The 20,911-nt window shown below is 40.6% G+C and overlaps 3 protein-coding genes across 4 annotated transcripts in view; 1 reads left to right on the top strand and 2 right to left on the bottom strand.

The window, feature by feature from the left end:
- LOC134822157 (uncharacterized) overlaps positions 1–1,377 on the bottom strand; it is a 29,085-nt gene extending 27,708 nt beyond the window's left edge. Inside the window, exon 1 of the mRNA XM_063833083.1 lies at positions 1,202–1,377. The gene's annotated coding sequence lies outside the window, so the exon portion shown is untranslated. The remainder of the gene's footprint in view (positions 1–1,201) is intronic.
- Positions 1,377–14,558, top strand: LOC134822146 (IgGFc-binding protein-like). The gene is made up of 30 exons (XM_063833056.1): positions 1,377–1,624; positions 1,864–2,028; positions 2,180–2,321; positions 2,510–2,643; positions 2,769–2,900; positions 3,615–3,784; positions 4,008–4,059; positions 4,305–4,461; positions 4,635–4,854; positions 4,958–5,242; positions 5,435–5,540; positions 6,341–6,487; positions 6,613–6,944; positions 7,112–7,207; positions 7,351–7,518; positions 7,950–8,078; positions 8,485–8,616; positions 8,797–8,947; positions 9,076–9,170; positions 9,270–9,366; positions 9,493–9,614; positions 10,563–10,785; positions 11,034–11,135; positions 11,954–12,139; positions 12,307–12,509; positions 12,681–12,857; positions 12,959–13,148; positions 13,507–13,689; positions 13,866–14,078; positions 14,214–14,558. The coding sequence occupies exons 1-30, from the start codon at positions 1,489–1,491 to the stop codon at positions 14,360–14,362; spliced, it is 4,794 nt and encodes a 1,597-aa protein (XP_063689126.1). The 5' UTR covers positions 1,377–1,488; the 3' UTR covers positions 14,363–14,558.
- Positions 14,559–14,601: 43 nt separating this feature from the next.
- The window catches only part of LOC134822213 (Golgi reassembly-stacking protein 2-like), an 80,028-nt gene continuing 73,718 nt past the window's right edge, over positions 14,602–20,911 (bottom strand). Inside the window, exons 6-11 of one of the 2 annotated variants that reach the window (XM_063833123.1) lie at positions 16,918–17,063; positions 16,614–16,744; positions 16,331–16,430; positions 15,898–16,077; positions 15,343–15,765; positions 14,602–15,124 (exon numbers count right to left, since the gene is read on the bottom strand). In XM_063833123.1, coding sequence (XP_063689193.1) covers positions 15,038–15,124; positions 15,343–15,765; positions 15,898–16,077; positions 16,331–16,430; positions 16,614–16,744; positions 16,918–17,063 — 1,067 coding nt within the window. In that variant the 3' untranslated portion in view covers positions 14,602–15,037. The remainder of the gene's footprint in view (positions 15,125–15,342; positions 15,766–15,897; positions 16,078–16,330; positions 16,431–16,613; positions 16,745–16,917; positions 17,064–20,911) is intronic. The other variant, XM_063833131.1, reaches the window with a different exon arrangement.

Raw genomic sequence — 20,911 nt, 5'->3', positions numbered from 1 at the left:
GATCACAAAGTCAACCTTGATACTAAATTCTAAGTCTCTGCACCAGCAGAAAGAGACAAAAAGCGATTGAGCTTCGCAAGTAGTTCGACGATTGGCCCTCAGGACTCAAAGGCGACTCTCACAATTTCAGATGCCATATTCCAATTCTATCCCGCTGAAGAATTATCAAACCTTCATAAGGGTAGCGATTCGACTGCGGTTGCAAGGACAGATACCCTTGCTCGGGAGATAGGTCTGATCGCAGCTAACAGGCAGGAAACTGACACTATCAAAGAAATACGTCGTGCATATATGCTGATTTCTTTTAAAAAATGTTTGCTAGAAGCAATAAGTCTTTAAAAACATTTTTGTTCATGAAATATTGGCTTGTTCAATGTTCATGTTAAATAAAAGGGCAATATTGCAATTGATTCTTTAACAAAGCAATCAGCACAAGATAATGCTTTTGCAAAGTTTTTGATTTCTATCTTCGAAGTTCGAATTTTACCAGTATTAATGTTATTAAAGATTTGTCATGACTCGATGTTTCATTTTTGAAAATCAAATTCAATTAATGATAATTGCTACATTGTTATGTCATTTCGTAACTATATAATGATGTTGTTACAATGTAACGTAGCATAGGAGCATAATTCAAGTATGCAGAGTGCATACAAATATTACTTCAATTATATTGCCAAATTTATCGCCGATAACCGATATTATCACGATAATTTTGAAAAAAATATCGATTATCACGATACAAAATTTTGTACCGATAATTGCAACCCTATACTGCAGTTTAAAGGTGACTTGTCGCACTCCCTTTCTCGCTGTCCGCAGTTTAAAGATGACTTGTCGCACTCCCTTTATCACTGCCTACTGCAGTTTGTGATCATCTCTGGTCATTGTCCACTTGGCACTTGAGCGTCTACTCATTCCCCCTCATTTCACTTGCCACTTAGCCTCCATCATCTCCACATAGACAACTCCGACAACCTCCTTCAGGGTTGCCAGAGGCAGGCAGCTGCAGACCATTCTGATTCTAGGTCCGGCCTATTTTTTATTAATGCACGTTTTCCTGTTTCATAGAAATTTCATTCTAGAACCGTATTATATTATTAAAATAAATGAAGTCTGAATGTAACGCTAAGTTTTCACAAATTACCTTTATTTATAAATCCCAAACTTGAAGTTTAAAGTTTAAAGATTGATAACTGACGCTGGATGTGAAGCTGGATGTGAAGGTAGATGTGAAGCTAAGGCACTCTATTCCATGAGACCCAGTGTACCATTCTCTGTGTCAGGTTATCATATCTACCAATAATAAGCTTTTCGCTTAGTCACGTGAGCTCTGTAGCTCGAGCCTGAAAACAAACACGTTCTTTTGTCTTACTCAACTTTAAAACTGACCTCAACTAATTCGATCATCATCAAGATGAAGGGCCGGGAGTGAGTTGTCTGGGAGTGGGCCCATCTCTCTGTGAGGTGACGGTCTTCAAGTTGCTCATGTACACCTGGTCATTACTTCAACTTGTTTTTTTTAATTTGTTTACTGGGAATAACACGGGTGCCATGTTTTTAACCCGATCGTTTATTTTTGTTTGTCTGAGTTTTAAAGTATTTGCGTCAGCTGATGAAATAGGTGAGTCTGGCGAAAGTCCTGTATTCAGTGTTGTCCAATAAAACCGAGCATGATAGATATATGCATTATATAGGCAATAGGTCATTAGGCATTAGGCATATCAGGAATGAGTTGGGAGAGGGAGCCATGTAAATAACGTATAGAAATGAAGGGTGAACACTGGACGTGTATCACAGTTTGAGTTATATTTCCAATAATGCTCTCCGTCCGTCAACTTGACACTGACCACGCCCACCCAGGTGGAGATGCACTGTCTTGTTTCTCGGAGTTCCAGAAGTTTGAGACGGCGGGTTGTTTGCGGAGGGTAGACGAGGATGATGGGAGTTACAGTCAGGAGGCAGTGTCCGATATCAAGAACATGGACTTCTGTGTGTCTAGCCCTACCTACGGTGCTGCTAAACAAGGTGATTATTATTTTACAGTTTTATATTCTTCGCTTATAAATATTGTTAATTTCTAGATGTGACTATGCGAAGCCCAGAGATTGTACGATTGGGACAGTTCTGTAACTGAAATGCACCTCTCAAGCTGAATCTTTAATTGTACATTGTCCAGGAACTTTCGGGAAGTCAAAGACGTACGTGGCAAAAGCCGACCTCAAAATGTTAGATCTTGGGAAATACTCCAAAAGCTACGGCTTCCTGGGATTGGCATTCAATATGATCGACACCAAGAACTACGACATTGCATACGTCAGGTTAGTTTAGCTTTATTACAGTTAACACACCAGATTATAATGATTGATTCTGAACATTCAATATAGAGTCTTCACTTCAATATAGAGTCTTCACTTCAATATAGAGTCTTCACTTCAATTCAAATCACTGCTGGGAGATAGGTTATGTATTAGTATTAGTAGTAGTAATAGTAATATTAATATCGCAGACCCCACGCTAAAGATCACTGCTGGGAGATCGGTTATGTTGAGAATGGGCTGCTGTTCGGAAGAGACTTTGGAGAGTGTCTGGTTCCAACTAAAAACGAGTTCAATGTAGCCATCAGCGTCGAGAAGGGCAAAGGTAACGTTCAAAATCATATATTTCTCTGCGGAATTTGGGATTTCAATTTACTTGTTACAACAAGCTCACAAGCTCGTTTATTATTCAATGAAAGTTAAGTAATTGCAATATGTAAACTTTTTCAGGAGAGCTGTACGTCAATGGAGCCAAGGCTACAACCTTTCGTCCTTACTTCCCCGCGGTGAACAAGGTTGCTACAGCCATGAGAAACAACATGGAAGCCAAGATGAGCGTTAGGAACCTGGAGGTTTGCCACGGTGAGTTTTATAGGATCTGCCCGTATATCCGGCTTTAATGTTCGGATTACGGTTCCGGTCTGCCACGGTGAGTTTTATAGGATCTGCCCGTATATCCGGCTTTAATGTTCGGATTACGGTTCCGGTCTGGTTTAGAAGGAGATCGGCCGCAGTACAGGGTATCAACCGTATTCTTTGAAAATTTTATTTGGATACTGGTAGTGCTTTTTTAATTTTCTTACCTTAGTTAAACCAGTACAGCTATCAGAAGTTTCGACATTTTTCAGTAAAATATTAATTCTCCTGTTTGCCACCCGGTTCCGGTCTGGCAAACAGGTAAATAGATTGATATTCGACCGTTTCCAGCTGCCACACCCCTCAACCGGTGTCCGGTACTTGGTTCCTAAATCTTAGTTTGCTCTAACCAGAGCCCTCGCGCTTACAGTATAGAATGTGTTGTGTTCAATACAGCGTACTCTACAATCAAACGGGCTACAATTTACCGGGGGCCTCTTGTGATCTCCCCGCATAGTCTCCAATTGTGCTAACTTACAATGGAGGCTGAGGTCAGCTTAACTTGTAGAGATCAAAGTTCTCAATCGGCACCCATTGAGATTACATGACATTTACCATGTAATAGTGGAACCGTAATCCGCATGAGATAAGTGGAAAACAAAGCAACAATTTCAAAACTCTACAGATAACCATGTAGCCTACCAAGAATATTACCTTCAGAAATTAACTGTGTCTACCGAAATGATGATGGAGAGACGATATCAGTGAAACCTTTAGGGGACTACCAGACTCCGGGGCAGGACGAGTGCAGTTCTTGCAAGTGTCAGCTCTACGGCCAGATCAGATGTGGGTGCAAATCTGCTGAGGAACAAGGACTTTCTTGTTCGGGGGTCAGTAACCTAGCAACTAGCAAGTAACCTAGCAAGCAACCTAGCAAGCTTGTTGTTGTATGCCCAAGCTTTAAAGTCTGAGTTTTGTTTCAAGTTTCTACCCGTTTTTAATACTTTGTTGTATCTGAACTCACAGTGCAAGCCACATTCGTAGTGGCCCAATTTATGTTAATACTTAACTATTAGTAATAGTTTGAACCCAAACTAAAGAAGGTTATTTCAGGGTATGGTACCAGCTACAGGTCGACATGACTGCTGCGCTCGTTGCGTGCCTCGTTAGTTTCACTTCCACTTTCACTTACACATTCTTATCTTCTATGTAGTTGTGTGCCTCGTTAGTTTCGCTTTCTTATTTCTACTTCTATCTGGTTTTCATAAAATGAAACTTAATTTGTTCTGCAGTTCGGCACGTTATCATTATCAAATTCTCATCTTGAATTTAAACATTATGTCAAGTTATTATACCTATTACACCTATAACGTGTGTAGAATATACAATTAATTGTATTCTATTTTTCAGCATCTGCAACTTGTTCAGCCTCTGGAGATCCACATTACAGATCGTTTGATGGTCGCCCATTCGACTTCATGGGATATTGTACTTACTGTTTCGCTAAAACAATAGATTGGGAGGTCAGGGAGAAAAACTATCGAGCAGGAAGTGTCTCTGTTCACGAGTAAGTATAAAATACCACACATCTGCTTACATACCATTACCTATTAGAACCACATCTACCACAATGATCAAAATACGCAAAATTCCTAAGTATTACCCACAACATGTTTGCACTCTACAAGTACTCAAGTACATCATTAGATCTTTCAAAAACCTAACAATTTGTTTGACCAGGTATTCTCAAATCTTGTTTGATGGTGATCTGATCGAGATGAGGGGAGGACTCAGCCTGACCCCTGATGGACAGGCCCCACGTGCTGTGGCTACTCCTTTTAAGAAATACTCTAAAGCTGGAGACTACATCTACTGCCCTACCGGTTCCAACTGCAAGATTTATATCGAGGACCAAAAGATGATGGAGTTGACGTCCCAAAGAGGATACATTAGTCTTTGGGTAAGTTTAATAATGTCATCTTCTCTTGCGATATCCTTTAGTTCTTCAATATCTGATACCAAATACTCCCAACATACAAATTTAACAATTGGAATTCCTCTAGATCCACGGAACTTACTACGAGAAGACACAGTGTTTGTGCGGACTCTGGGACGGTAACGCTGGAAACGACTTCCAGGACAGGGATGGAAACAATGTAGGGAATGCTAACTCGATGGCAGAAGCTTGGAGGGTGTCCAATAATGACGGGTGTCCGAACCCGCCCACACCGCCAGAGCCTTGTGATGAGGTGTCCAGGGAACAGAGGAACTTGGCGGAGCAGTATTGTTCCAGATACAAGCAGGAACCCTTCCGATCCTGTCCTATTGATGTTACTGAGTACTTCAAGGTACAGCCATAGTCTGCTAATATTGGGAAATGATTCAGTTGGGAAAACACACTCCACGAAAGTTTAAAGGCTTACCATTTGGCGTCCCGCTGAAATTTGTTGGCGCCCCTAAAAAAATATTTTAGGTTTCAAAAAGGCTAATGATTATATTTAGTATTATTATTCCAGCTTTAACACTAACCGCTGTTGCAGGGATGTATGTATGATGTGTGTACAGACCCCACTAACGATGATAACGTGTGTAATAATGCTGGTGCCTATGCTGCCGCCTGTCAAGCTGCCGGATACCCTGTTATGGGTAAGAAAACACCCTTTATTAACTTAAGTAACACACGATATTTATTATACCGGGTAGGAAGCTGCTCATTTCAGACATTGCTGAATGCTGATACTATTTAAGCGGTTATCAGCGGTTATTAGTGGTTATTAGCGGTTATTAGCGGTTATTAGCGGTTATTAGCGGTTATCAGCGGTTATCAGCGGTTATTAGCGGTTATTAGCGGTTATTAGAAGTTATTAGCGGTTATCAGCGGTTATCAGCGGTTATTAGAGGTTATTAGCGGTTATCAGCGGTTATCAGCGGTTATTAGAGGTTATTAGCGGTTATCAGCGGTTATCAGCGGTTATTAGCGGTTATTAGCGGTTATTAGCGGTTATTAGCGGTTATTAGCGGTTATTAGAAGTTATTAGCGGTTATCAGCGGTTATCAGCGGTTATCAGCGGTTATCAGCGGTTATTAGCGGTTATCAGCGGTTATCAGCGGTTATTAGCGGTTATTAGCGGTTATTAGCGGTTATTAGCGGTTATTAGAAGTTATTAGCGGTTATCAGCGGTTATCAGCGGTTATCAGCGGTTATCAGCGGTTATTAGCGGTTATCAGCGGTTATCAGCGGTTATTAGAGGTTATCAGCGGTTATTAGCGGTTATCAGCGGTTATCAGCGGTTATTAGCGGTTATTAGCGGTTATTAGCGGTTATTAGAAGTTATTAGCGGTTATCAGCGGTTATCAGCGGTTATTAGCGGTTATCAGCGGTTATCAGCGGTTATTAGAGGTTATCAGCGGTTATTAGCGTTTACCATTAAGTTCCCATTGTACAGGATGGAGGTCGAACAGTTTTTGTCCCTTGGACTGCGAAGAGAGTTTTGTTTACGACGACTGTGGCCGAGGATGTTACCCGACCTGTGAAGACCCAAGTCCGGAGGATTGCAAGGATACTTGTGTTGAGGGATGCTACTGTCCCCCAGGTACTTAGCTAGTTCTGAGACTCATGAAATAAACACAGGTGACAAATGTATAGTGAGGCTCAACTGTTACCTTATAGTTTAGAATTATTAATTTCTATTATAATTTTCTATTTCTTCTTTGTCAGGCACGGTGCTACAAGATGGGAAGTGTATAGAATCTTCTGATTGTCAGTGTCTCCACGAGGGTACCATCATTGATAACGGGGACAGCTTTAACGACACAATACAATGTGAAACATGCACGTGTCAGGATGGAGGTATAATAGAATGTAGCCCCCTGACCTGCCCCACCTGTCCGGAAGGTCACGTGCCAGTCAGCAAATCAGGGATCTGCTGTCCCGTGTGTCTGGCGGACTGGGTCTGGGAGACAGAGGAAGTGTTCGAGGTGACAGAGGGAGAGGGACCTGTTACACTGCAGTGTCAGCTACACGAGTGGGTTCTTGTGTCTCCAGATGATGTAAGTCACTTCTACATTAGCTGTATACTGTATACTGCACGTCATCTCGTTACAATGTTGAGGGTATATGTGTATATGTGTATAATTGTGTGAATCAATAACGTTCATGAGTGTTATTTAAATCTCATTTCTATAAAGGCAACAAAAACATATTTCCTCCTTTACAGATCACATGGAAGAACGGAGACGGAATCCTTACAGAGGATAACATACCGGACAACTTCCACTTCCATAAAGACCACCTTACTCTGACCATCAGGAAGGTATACATTCCCACAAACCAATTAATCAATTATTTTGTCTCGTAAAGCAACAGAATTTCTAAAATCTAAGCTACTTTGAAATTGTCCTATTATCACATTATCAGGATATCTCAAAATATTAATTAATGTGCAACCTCCGTCAGCCGATAAAACTAGCGGATGCTAACGACTACGTTGCTGAAGTTATGTACAATGGAGTTGTAGGGGAGTGTAGATTCGAGCTGATCGTCAACCAGTTCACTGTGGATATTATAGACATTGATGGGGAGTCCCCCAGAGTTGTAAAGGAAGGGGATTGTCAGACTATGTCTGTAAGTAATGTTATATTGTCAGACTATGTCTGTAAGTAACGTTATATTGTCAGACTATGTCTGTAAGTAATGTTGTATTGTCAGATTATGTCTGTAAGTAATGTTATATTGTCAGACTATGTCTGTAATTAATGTTATATTGTCAGACTATGTCTGTAAGTAATGTTATATTGTCAGACTATGTCTGTAAGTAATGTTATATTGTCAGACTATGTCTGTAAGTAATGTTATATTGTCAGACTATGTCTGTAAGTAATGTTATATTGTCAGACTATGTCTGTAAGTAATGTTATATTGCCAGACTATGTCTGTAAGTAATAGTCTTCTTTTAAAAAGAAACCTTTCTAGCTTGTCAAAGTAACATCACGGTAAATTAATATCAATTTGCCTCCATATACCTCAATATACACATACCAATGTCTACTCTTCAGGTGAAAGTCGTCAACAGTGACTTCGATCTTTCATTTGATGATTTCGTGTGGACTAAAGGACTGACTGACAAAGAGATAGATTTCAACAGTGAGAAGTACACCAAGAAAAATGGCGGGAAAACAATCGAGGTATGTCCCAGGTTGAATTATTCGAACTGGGCGGACTAGTTGCCACATTTAATATATATTGTCCCTCTGTTTACTGTTACATCACTTCCTCTGATTACTTGCTATATATAACCTAACTATACCTTAAGAACGACAAATTTAGTCTACCACATATTTAGTCAAACTTTTGACTAAAATTGTTGTAAACCAAATTTCATGCTCATTTAGTCTCAAGACTACAATTTTCGGCGACTAATTTTAAAGCAGACTCTGATTTAAAATGAGTCGCCGAAAAATTTAGTCTTGAGACTAAATGAGCATGAGTGCTTATATCTAGGTTTATATACCTAGATATAAGCACACAGTGCTTATAACTAGGTTTGTGACACTAGATATAAGCACTGTGTAATTACTTTTTACTCTGCAGGTTTGCGACGCAGATGATATGGATGAGGGAATGTACACATGTTGTGTAACTAAAGAGGAGGCTACTGATTGTGCAGAGGTGGAGTTGATGGTTCTGGCTATCTGCCAAACTGACAACGAGGAACAGTACACTGTAAGTAATAGTATATTTTACAAAGGAGCAGCACACTGTTGACTGTATGTATATATCTTACACACATTTATTTACAAGAATACGAACATGTAACCTTTATCTATTTCACTGGAAAATGTAACCTGCTGATATAGATGTTTGTTTAGTATCTTTACTATTGTCTGATTGTCCATGTGACAGGAAGGAGAGGAGTGGAAGGAAGGAGAGTACCAGGAGTGCACGTGCACTCTACAAGGAGAGATAGTTTGCACGTGCGCCGAGCAGGACATCACGTGCGAGGAGGGAGAGGAGATCTACTATGATGCGAGCTGTGAAAAACACTGTTCCAGAGGTTGGTTTATTTGCTGTTGTTATTCCCTTTAATTGTGCCTGGGTTAGAGAATAGAGTACTGTAACTGTAAGCTGGATATCTTACTTACTCCTCCTAAATCTTACTTACTTACTTACTCCTCTTTCTAGAGCCGGGTACGTGTCAAGTAACAGGAGACCCTCATTACAAGAGTTTCGATGGATACCGACACGACTTCCAAGGAGGAAACTGTCGCTTTACATTGGTCAGTACTCAGTAATCAGTGAAGAGAATTCATTATCATAAATTATTGTGTTGTTATTCTATGATGATATGACTGGTGTAAACAAGGAACCATTTTCAGGTGAAAACATCAGACTTCCAAGTGATCGGAACAAATGTTCACAGGAACGATAACAAAGCTGTAGCTTGGAACGATGCTGTCGAGATAATATTCAAAAGTAAGCTCAGTCAACACTTATTGTATATTATATATATTATTGTATTGTGTATAAATGTTATATTTAATATATCATTGTATATATCTAAGACATGATAACAATAAAAATTAACAATTCGTTTTCCAGCAATGGACATCTACATGGGGCCAGAAGGAAAAGTGACAGTAAATGATGAAGATGTGAACCTACCTTACAACAAAGCTTGGAGAACAGAAGAGTCAGTCTCAATCACCAGAGCTGGAAGCAGCGTAAGTGGAAATAGCTGTCTTACCTTATAAATAATATAAAACAAGTTGATGACTGAAAGATCAGGTATTGAGGTATGATGATAAGATCAGGTATTGAGGTATGATGATAAGATCAGGTATTGAGGTATGATGATAAGATCAGGTATGGAGGTATGATGATAATATCAGGTATTGAGGTATGATGATAAGATCAGGTATTGAGGTATGATGATAAGATCAGGTATTGAGGTATGATGATAATATCAGGTATTGAGGTATGATGATAAGATCAGGTATTGAGGTATGATGATAAGATCAGGTATTGAGGTATGATGATAAGATCAGGTATGGAGATATGATGATAAGATCAGGTATGGAGATATGATGATAAGATCAGGTATTAAGGTATGATGATAAGATCAGGTATTGAGGTATGATGATAAGATCAGGTATTGAGGTATGATGATAAGATCAGGTATTGAGGTATGATGATAAGATCAGGTATTGAGGTATGATGATAAGATCAGGTATTGAGGTATGATGATAAGATCAGGTATGGAGATATGATGATAAGATCAGGTATGGAGATATGATGATAAGATCAGGTATTGAGGTATGGTGATAAGATCAGGTATTGAGGTATGATGATAAGATCAGGTATTGAAGTATGATGATAAGATCAGGTATTGAGGTATGATGATAAAATCAGGTATTGAGGTATGGTGATAAGATCAGGTATTGAGGTATGGTGATAAGATCAGGTATTGAGGTATGGTGATAAGATCAGGTATTGAGGTATGATGATAAGATCAGGTATTGAGGTATGATGATAAGATCAGGTATTGAGGTATGATGATAAGATCAGGTATTGAGGTATGATGATAAGATCAGGTATAATTGAGGTATGATGATAAGATCAGGTATTGAGGTATGATGATAAGACTGGCAGTAACCCCCATTATTCTACAGGTGGTGTTGTCGGTGGGACTAGGAAATGGTCTGGAAGCTGTAACAGTGACCTGGGACGGTAACAGTACGGTCTCCTCCACTATCCACGGCAAGTACTTCCAGGCCACTTCAGGACTCTGTGGTACTTGGGATGATGACAGTGATAACGACCAGACCCGTAAAGATGGACAAGTTGAGGACTCTCTCGACCAGTTCGGCTGGTCTTGGAAACACGTGGAGGGAGGTAGGTCCTAAGTAGTGCTCCTTCATCTAACTTTCTAGTGCTAAAATAACAATTTAGCAACTATTTTACTACTTGATTTTCCCGTTTAAAACAGCCGGGAATTATTAGTTTATTGATATAAGTTAGTTTATTATATATAGTGATACATGTTAAGTTATTGATACAAATTAAGTTATTAATATATTGATTGAACCCTTGAAATTAACCGTAAACTAACCTAACTAACAACTAATATCCTGTAATTACAGCGGAGGTTTGTGAAGAGGAGCCTGAACATGAGCACCCCTGTGACGATACTTTCTTCCCTCACGCTCAACCTATCGCTGATAAGGCTTGCGATATTCTCAAAAGTTAGTTAAATTCTCACATTTGCACTTACGTCATTAATCAAACAACCTGAATAGAATTAATTTATACATATTTTATAAGCGGGATAGAACTAAATGAGTAAATGTAGCCGCCTCCCCACAATTGTAAATGTAGCCGCCTCCCCACAATTGTAAATGTAGCCGCCTCCCCACAATTGTAAATGTAGCCGCCTCCCCACAATTGTAAATGTAGCCGCCTCCCCATAATTTCAAATGTAGCCGCCTCCCCACAATTGCAAATGTAGCCGCCATCCCCACAATTGTAAATGTAGCCGCCTCCCCACAATTGTAAATGTAGCCGCCTCCCCACAATTGTAAATGTAACCGCCTCCCCACAATTGTAAATGTAGCCGCCTCCCCACAATTGTAAATGTAGCCGCCTCCCCACAATTGTAAATGTAGCCGCCTCCCCACAATTGTAAATGTAGCCGCCTCCCCACAATTGTAAATGTAACCGCCTCCCCACAATTGTAAATGTAGCCGCCTCCCCACAATTGTAAATGTAGCCGCCTCCCCACAATTGTAAAATATGTAACCGCCTCCCCACAATTGTAAATGTAACCGCCTCCCCACAATTGTAAATGTAGCCGCCTCCCCACAATTGTAAATGTAGCCGCCTCCCCACAATTGTAAATGTAGCCGCCTCCCCACAATTGTAAATGTAACCGCCTCTCCATAATTGTAAATGTAGCCGCCTCCCCATAATTGTAAATGCAGCCGCCTCCCCACAATTGTAAATGTAACCGCCTCCCCACAATTGTAAATGTAGCCGCCTCCCCACAATTAGCATTTCCCCACAGGCGCACCATTCGACGCGTGTCACGAGGTTGTAGACCTAGAAGCCGCTCTACACAACTGTAAATACGACACCTGCTCCTGTCTGGACGAGGCGTGTGGGTGCCATGCTCTGAAACAGTTTGTTAAGGAGTGCCAGGAGGCTGGTGTCACCTCTCTCGCTGATTGGAGGGACCACGCTTCGTACTGCCGTGAGTTAGAAATTAGAAACACGGAATTTAGAATATTCAACCACGACACTGACCTAGAAAATAGTAGTTAGCAATTTTGACTGATGGTAATTGGTAATGACATTAACATAGACAGAGAGACAGGCTTATGTTAACTCCGAAGATTCCAAACCCACCACCGTCCACAGCACTACCTTGTGAAGAGCCTCTGAGCTACGACTCCTGCGGCAGCTACTGTCCAGCAACCTGTACCAACAAGACCCCTGACTGTGGCAAGCTGGAGGGGCAGTGTAACGAGGGCTGCTTCTGTCCTAAGGACACCTACCTTCAGAACGGTACTTGTGTCATAGCTCAAGAGTGTCAATGTGAAGCTAATGGACAGTTTTATGAAGTAAGTCTGTGGTAGATTTTGTACTAACTGATTTGTAAAGACTCGCATTATTTCAATTACCAGTCCATGTGCCGAGCAGAAGCAACATATACTGCCGAGGTACAGTTTTACACCTATCAAATATCACACAAGTTCCTCTAAAGTAAACTTTTCTGATCTTGTTATCCTCAGGTTGGTGCAGTGTGGGAAGACAAGAACACGTGCCAGGACTGCCAATGCCAACAAGAAGGAGAGCTGTTGTGTATCCCAGTCAGATGTCCCAAGTGTAACAAGCAGCAGCAGGCTGTCTACGAGAACGAGGACGACTGCTGCCGTACCTGTATCACAGAGTGGCTCTGGACAGAGCAGGTAATTGGTGCCCCCCCCCCCCCTGCCGTACCTGTATCACAGAGTGGCTTTGGACAGAGCAGGTAATTGAAAGAAACTCAAAACTAATCCAAACACCCTAGGCTGAGTATGTAGACGTTCCCCAATACACCGACCTTGAACTCCAATGCCATTCTGCCGTCAAACCGTTCAAGGTGGATTGGTTCTACTCCGGAGATAACGGGGAGAATTGGGAATTAATTGAAAAGGAAGCCCTCAAGACTAGTCCTAAATTGAAGTACACTCTTGTAGGCATCACCGAGGAGAACGACGGTAAGATGATAACTAGCAATCAAGAAGTTAAGAATTAATGAACATTTAAACACACTGTTATATGTGTCCAATACCATCCAGCCTCACTCTAAAACCAGCCTCACTCTAAAACCAGCCCACTCTAAAACCAGCCCACTCTAAAACCAGCCCACTCTAAAACCAGCCCACTCTAAAACCAGCCTCACTCTAAAACCAGCCCACTCTAAAACCAGCCCACTCTAAAACCAGCCCACTCTAAAACCCGCCTCAATCTAAAACCCGCCTCACTCTAAAACCAGCCTCACTCTAACACCAGCCTCACTCTAAAACCAGCCTCACTCTAAAACCAGCCCACTCTAAAACCGTCCTCACTAACCAGGTCTGTACAAGTGCGAGGCTAGGAAGAACTACAGGAAGATGTCGGTGGTGATCAGTGTCCAGACAGCGGAGAAAGCAACCTCCTGCTCAGCTATTGCTCCTGAGAATGGTATGGTGTCCCCTGACGAGGTGGAGATAGGAGGCACTGTTAGTTATCTTTGTGATGATGACTATCTCATGTCAGGTATTTCTTTTTTGGTTTACTTGTGGATCAATCGGTATTTTCTATTTATTTCGTCAGTTAACTTATAAGTACAACTTATTCAAGCGTTTATTGATTTCTAAAGAGGGCTGTTGTTCAAATCCTGGAGCCTGGAGGTAATGATAACTGTAGTGCTAAACAGAGGGCTAATATTGCAGGAGAGCCGACAGGGACGTGTCAGCAGGACGGAACAATAGACCAGCTTCCTGACTGTACTACAATCCAGCTAGTAGACTTCAGGACCCCTCAAACTGCAGTGAGGAAAGGAAAAGTTAACCTGATGTGTCAAACAGAGGATACTTCCTTCACACAGGCCTCAGACATCAAGTTCTTCTTCGTTAACGACGATGATTCTCAAGAGCTTATATCAGGTAAACACTGTCTATTGTTTTTATAACCAAGTTTTTATAATTTGAAAGAATTTTTGCACAGATTCCTAGTGTAAGCGAAGATTATATTATTTTCTTGTCTTTGATTACTGTAAAACTAATTATTGTAAAATTCAGATGCTCCCAAGTACAAGAAGAAGTCTGGCACTATCTCATTCTACGTGAACGGCGTTAAAACAGGTGGCAAACCAACCAAGGTCCTCTGCAGAGGCAAGAACGCTGCAGGAACTAAGATAGGAGAAGCGACCATATCTATAGTAGGATAGAGATCTCAGGAGGAACTGATACAGATTGATATGTTTTAGACTATTTTCAAAACTACAATTCAATACTTTATTGAGGACGTTATAAAATGAATTGATTTAATGTAGTCTGAGGAGTCCTGATCCTCCTCGTGTCCTAAGATGGCATTTTTCTTGTCTCCTATCATATTCTGTATTTCATTCGAATCGCATTCAATAATGAATTTGTTTTACTTGATTTTTCCAAAAATTAAAGATTGATATAGGCGATGTTCAAAAATTGAATTTTTACTCATATGCTAACATAAGTGAAAACAATCTTAAATTAGACAGTCTTCATAAAATATAACTTTCAACAACTATTAACCGGACCCCTCCAATTTTATCCGTCATGTCAAAAATAAAGAATAACACCTTTTAAAACATTTGAACTGTCAAAGGAAATCTTAACATTGTGCATATTTTTAGATGAATTTATCCAATAAATCCATTCACGGAACAAAATGTGTAAATTACAACAAAACCAGTAAACTTGTACAAAATAAATTACATATGACTTAATGTAATATATAGAACGTAATTTATTTTAAAAGTCAACGTCTTGAACTTAAATAAGTCTAATGTTCTGATATCTAAAAGACTATATACAAATCCCAGTAGAATGTGTTCCTGTTAATTGCGTTACACGTGGGTTGTAGTTTAGCTTGCCTGAGAGACTGGACCGGGCATTGCTGGCATTTGAGGAAGGGGCGGAGCAGCACTTGACATGGGAGGAAACGCGGGCATCTGAAATGTATATGTACAGAAACAATCGGGGAAAAAAGCCCAACTGTATTGTGGGAATACATTTTATCTGATAACTATTCAAAAGAAATGTTTATCTTTCTGAGGAAACTCAAGTATTGACCATTCTGTTTACTTAAGTGTGCTTTGAAAGAAATAATAATTAAGTTTACACAGTTATCTGCGAAGTAGTAAGTAAACAAATGTAACTTTAAACTAACCTGTGGTACGTTAGGTAGAGGAGGGAGCCCGGATCCGAAACTAGGAGGTTGAGGAGGAGCAAACATGGGGGGCCCAGATATGGGGGTAAAAGAAGGGATAGAACTGGGGACAGGCATGGACTGAGGCGCATACATTGGGATTTGAGGGGTTTGTTCCACAGAAGTGACAGGAATAGTAGCAGGTGGGGCCTCCTGAGCAACAGGAGCCATTGGTTGAGCAGCAGGAGGAGCCAACACTTCAGGAGCCAGGGAGACAGGAGCAGGGATTTGCAGAGGAGCAGCTAGTGGGGGAGGGGTAGCAGCAGCTACAGTCTCCATTGGAGGTGCAAGAGGAGGTGCTACAGCAGATGGTGGTGCAGCAGCTAGGAAGGGTGGAGCAGACAGTGGGGGAACTTCAGGAAAGTGAGGCACTGGACTCACAGACTGAAATTGTTAATGATTTGTAAAATCGTAATATTAAACAGAGTTACTAAATCCGTCGCGTTAAGTGAGACACGTCACACGGCGTAGGTTATTATGTCTGGAGTCTGGTGCAGCAGTTTTGTGTGTACTTACAGCAGGAATTGGCATGTGTCCAGGATTCAGAGCAAAGTTTTGAGGGGCGAACATAGGCGGAGGAGGGTTGGCATTGGCAGCAGCGTTGGTTGGAGGAGGTGGTGCAAGGTTCAGGTTAGCCATACCACTTGTGACTGCAGCTTGTGTCTGGGTCGGTGTGTACTTCATATCTAGTGCCACCTGGGGGGAATTTTCTATCAGCATTGAACAGATTGTAGTCTTTGATCTATCCTTGTTGTGTTAAACATAACTCAATCTTTCACAATTCGTAAAAGCAGCCTGACGTAGAATATGTTCATTGCGCGGCTTCGAAGCGCAGCAGCCACGGCGTAAGTTTGACAGAGAGGATGAAAACTTCATACACGGAAAGTGCCATGCGCGCTACGCAAAGTTGATTCTAAAACTGAGACTGGCCCAAGATCCAGGTTCTTACATTGGCAAAACCATCAACCCCAGTTGGACCCACCGTCTCAACGCCGGTTTCAGGTGTAGGAATTCTGTGTAGATAACCATAGCCGATATCACATCCCAGCCTGTTAAAGTAATATTTTACGATATTATCAACTGGATTGTCAGTTAATGAAATGTTTGCAAAGATTCGATACGCTGGGAAGGGCAACAATAAAATCAAAAAATGCAAAGAATCCAAAATTTGAAAAAAGGGTCTTTGAGCACATGTCTCTGTAAGGCAGATATTGAGAGAGGGAAGTACTTACATGCCCTCGCCTCCCCACTTGCTGTTAGGAGTAAGAGTCAGCTCCCTTACTCCGTCTGTAAGAGCGCTGTAAACATACACTTTTATAGGCTGACCATCGCTCGTCTCTACCAGCATGAAGAAATCGTCTCTCTGAAAATTGGTAATTTCAACAAGCTGTCGTGAACATTCCTTATATATTATATAGTTAGATACAATATCAATTTTAACACTTCAATAACTAACTGATCCTGCATACAAATTAAACAAAAAAGTCTCTTTGAATATATCTTAAAAGAAATACAATTTTCTTAAACCGCAATTACCTCGTTCAGAACCTGGTCTGACCCGATGATGTAGTCAGTATCAGAATGCAGGCCAGCAATAGCAGCAGGGGAGTTAGTCTGCACATCTAGTACATGCCACACATTCTCTGTAGCTCCCTCAAAGCTACAGAATCTGATGCTGATACCTGTGAGAAGAATGTGTCAGATATCGGCTGAGCAACCGGACACTATCGTGGTGGACTATCATGTTGGTGAACATTAGGGCAAAATTTAAAATAACAGGACATTGAATAACTTGATACTCACAATACAGTTGTGTTTATTGTAATGTGAGAATCATATTGTGATTCACCGTACCAACCATTTTAGGAACTTCCCCCGTAGTGTCCTATTTACTCTACAGCAGGGTGTCAGAATTATTGGCGTGTTTGAAATTGTATGTGTATTTTATAGTCGGATCCCAACCGTTCTAAAAGGCTATCTCGTTAGCTTTTCGTGTTAAAAGCGATTTCTCAACGGATATCACCTCTCTAGATGATTCTTAAAACATTTGGACTTCATTGCATTTTTGAAATAAATGCAATGAGGGCGTTTTCGGCCACACCCCTTTTCAGGGTTTCGCGGTCAATCGAATTTTTGTATTTCAGCCCAGGAAGGTTTTGAAGACTATTTCGATACACCAAAATGTGCCTAATAGCCACATTTATATACAACTTATGAAGCAACATATACCTTAAAATGCTTCGTTTCGGAAATATGGCCGAAAAACGGTTTTTGGCTTGAAGCAGTTCATATTTTCCGTGATTTTTGGCATTTTCGCCTAGGAAGGTCGCAGAGACTATTCTGATACACTAAAATGTACATAACGGCCACATTTATATACAACTTATGAAGCAACATATACCCTAAAAGGCTTACTTTCGGAAATGTGGCTGAAAAAACGAATTTTTGCCGAGCGAACAAGACAGTATTCACAAATGGGCTATTGGACTGTTAACTAAAAAGGTCTTAAAGAAGATTCATGAGGAACATAGCATTTGTCACAAGATGTAAGATGACTCACTTTGTGTCCAGAAACACCTACAAAAATTGGAGAATGATCTACTTTATTGGGCATCTCTCTTAATCAGTGGTCGACCGGGGGCAGGATTCTGACCGGGGCCGGGGAGCCCCAATATAGCCGGGGCCGGGGCTGACCACTGAGAATTGGCCGGGGCCGGGAAATCTTCCATTTTGCCGGGGCCGGGGGTAGTTTACCAAACTGTAGTCAGAAATTGAAACGTGAATTTGATAATAATTTTGAAAATATTTTTAAAAATTTTGAAAAAATAACTTTGAATTCTCATAATAACCATTAAATTGTGTTTGATTTTTTTCAAAAATGTGCCAAAATCATTCATGAAATCCCCGGCTGTGCCCCCGGTAAATGCATGGTTTTTGGCCGGGGCCGGGGGTAGATATATTGGCCGGGGCCGGGGTTTACCCCCGGCGAATTGCCAAATTTTAGCCGGGGCCGGGAAGGGCCGGGGGTTGTGATTTTGGCCGGGGCCGGGACCGGGGCCCCGGTCGACCACTGCTCTTAATGCTTTAATGGGCCAGGACAGCAGCATATTTGTATTTTACGAAAGGGCAATTTTTCAAAATTACGGTTTCTTAAGGTCAAAGGATCGGCTGCTAACAGCAAATTGTTCGCAATTGCCGACTCATGTACATCATATACTCAAAAACGCTCACTTTAGGAGTCATTAGTAAATAACTACTACATGATTTGTGACAACCCCAACAATTTTTCCTTGGCACCAATTTAAATAAAATGTGTTTTTTTTTTTTTTTTATTTGAAAATTCAATTAATCATTATATATATAAATCAAGCGTTACATTTCAGCCATGCAAAATTAAAATGACATATTTTGATATACAAATTGATGAATGGTACTGCAATATAAGTTGCTTAATGTTTGGCCGGATGACAACTAACGAGAAAAATAAACTTGATTAAACATAATAATTAATTCGGCTGAACCAACACATAGTTAGAGCCACATTAACGTTGTTGACCAAAATTCAATTTCAAACTTTTTATTTATATTCATGCCATGAAACCATAATATATGTACCAAGAATACCGCACCTAAAATAAATCGGCACTGGATCCGGGCCAGATTGTTGCTTGACAGCTGACCAGTACCCCACTTTAAGTGCCTCGACCAATATTGATCTGTAATCCCTGGATTGAGATCTGTTGGCCGCAGTTTAATTTAGTTAATTTCCTATAATACCGCAGTGGTTTGGTTCTCACTTCAGAATGACCCCATATTTAATCAAGTGGTGACTGGCTAGTTCTTCTGTTATTACAGCTGCCTCGAGATCTTATCTGGGGCATGGGCACTAACTAAGAACATTAGAACTGTAATTCTAGAACCTCATATTAAGGTTACTTGGCAGAATAGCATTAGCAGGGTTCGAGATTTGACTGAGGGCATTCAGGTAACATACCAGGTTCATATCACCAGTTGAGGTGGATCTTAATTTCGGCATGCAATGCCTTATAAGTTATAAGCTTATAGTAGGATCACGGGGTTTATATAATAGAAGGTCTCGAGATGCTGATTTAGCTATTTAGGTTTCACATGTGAAATTTTTCCAGCTTTGGGTAAAGTGCTAAAGTGGATTTTAGAGCGGGGAGGGGGTCTAAATGACCAAAATCTTACGGGGCACTAGTACTACGGGACAAGGGACGGATATCGAGCCTAGTAGCTGTTTTCTAATGAGAGGCTGGGGTATGGACCTAGATGGTCAACGTTAGGATAGCATGAGGATTTAGGATGCTCTGCCTGCCTTTCGTGGGGTCTTGTAACCCCGAAAGCTGGTATATATTATCTAAATTAACCTTGGTTAAATCCCGTGCTGTTTCGAATATATCATTAGATTTATAGGTCCAATATCAAGCAAAAAAGTCTGATCTCCGGTACTGATTTTACACTTACATGATCTCCGACGCAATGATCTCCGAAGTCCGATCTTAAAGTTGGATCTCAGAGCCAAAAAGAGGAACCTACGCCTTGGTTCCTCTCTTTGAGAGTCAAACAGGAAATTCGGTGTTATCAACTCAAACTCGGATTCGTAGCACAATTGAAAAACCAAAGAATAAAAATCTGAATGAATTTCCCGAAATCCTAAAATTAATATCAGGTTGTATTCGATTCAGTGGCCCAAACTCCAGTTTGGGCTTACGAGACTTAAGTTCAAGTCGAGGAACACTTTGATTAAGCATGATCCTTGTCTAGTTGGAGTTTTCGCACATCATGCATCTACTAATCACTCCTAAACTGAGAGTTTTAGAGTCGACTATCGAACCCTGCCATTCAGTCAAGTAATCTTAATCTGAAGTTCTAGAATTACAGTTCTAGTGTTCTAGTACTAATGCATTAGTGCCCTAGATAAGATCTCGAGGCAGCTGTAATAACAAAAGAGCTAGCTAGTAACCACTTGATTAAAAAACGAGGGAATGACACACATTATCATACGATGGGAAAATCTATGCGAACCAAACCACTGCGGTATTACTATTTAAATGGTAAATGAGCTAAATTAAACTGCAGCCAACAGATCTCAATCCAGGGATTACAGACCAATATTGGTCGAGGCAGTGAAGTCAATTATAATTATAAAGTGGGGTACTGGTCAGCGGTCAAGCAACAATATGGTTTTATGGAATGAATAAATTAAAAACTTTGAATTTTGGTCATTACATTTTGGCTAAATTGGTGCCAATGAAAAATTGTTGGAGTTTTCACAAATTATGCAGTATAGTTAAACTTATTTACTAATGACGTTTTTGAGTGAACGTTTTTGAGTATATGATGTGCATGAGTCGGCAATTGCAAACAATCTGCTGTTAGCAACTGACCCTTTGACCTTTACTTTGACCTTTACTAAAGAAACCGTAATTTTGAAAAATTGCCCTTTCGTAAGACAAAAATATGCTGCTGTCCTGGCCCATTAAGAGAGATGCCCAATAAAGTAGATTAT

The sequence above is a fragment of the Bolinopsis microptera genome, chromosome 1, assembly GCF_026151205.1.
Source record: "Bolinopsis microptera isolate Bmic1 chromosome 1, MBARI_Bmic_1.0, whole genome shotgun sequence".
Lineage (NCBI taxonomy): Eukaryota > Metazoa > Ctenophora > Tentaculata > Lobata > Bolinopsidae > Bolinopsis > Bolinopsis microptera.
This window is presented reverse-complemented; position numbering and strand designations above follow the sequence as displayed.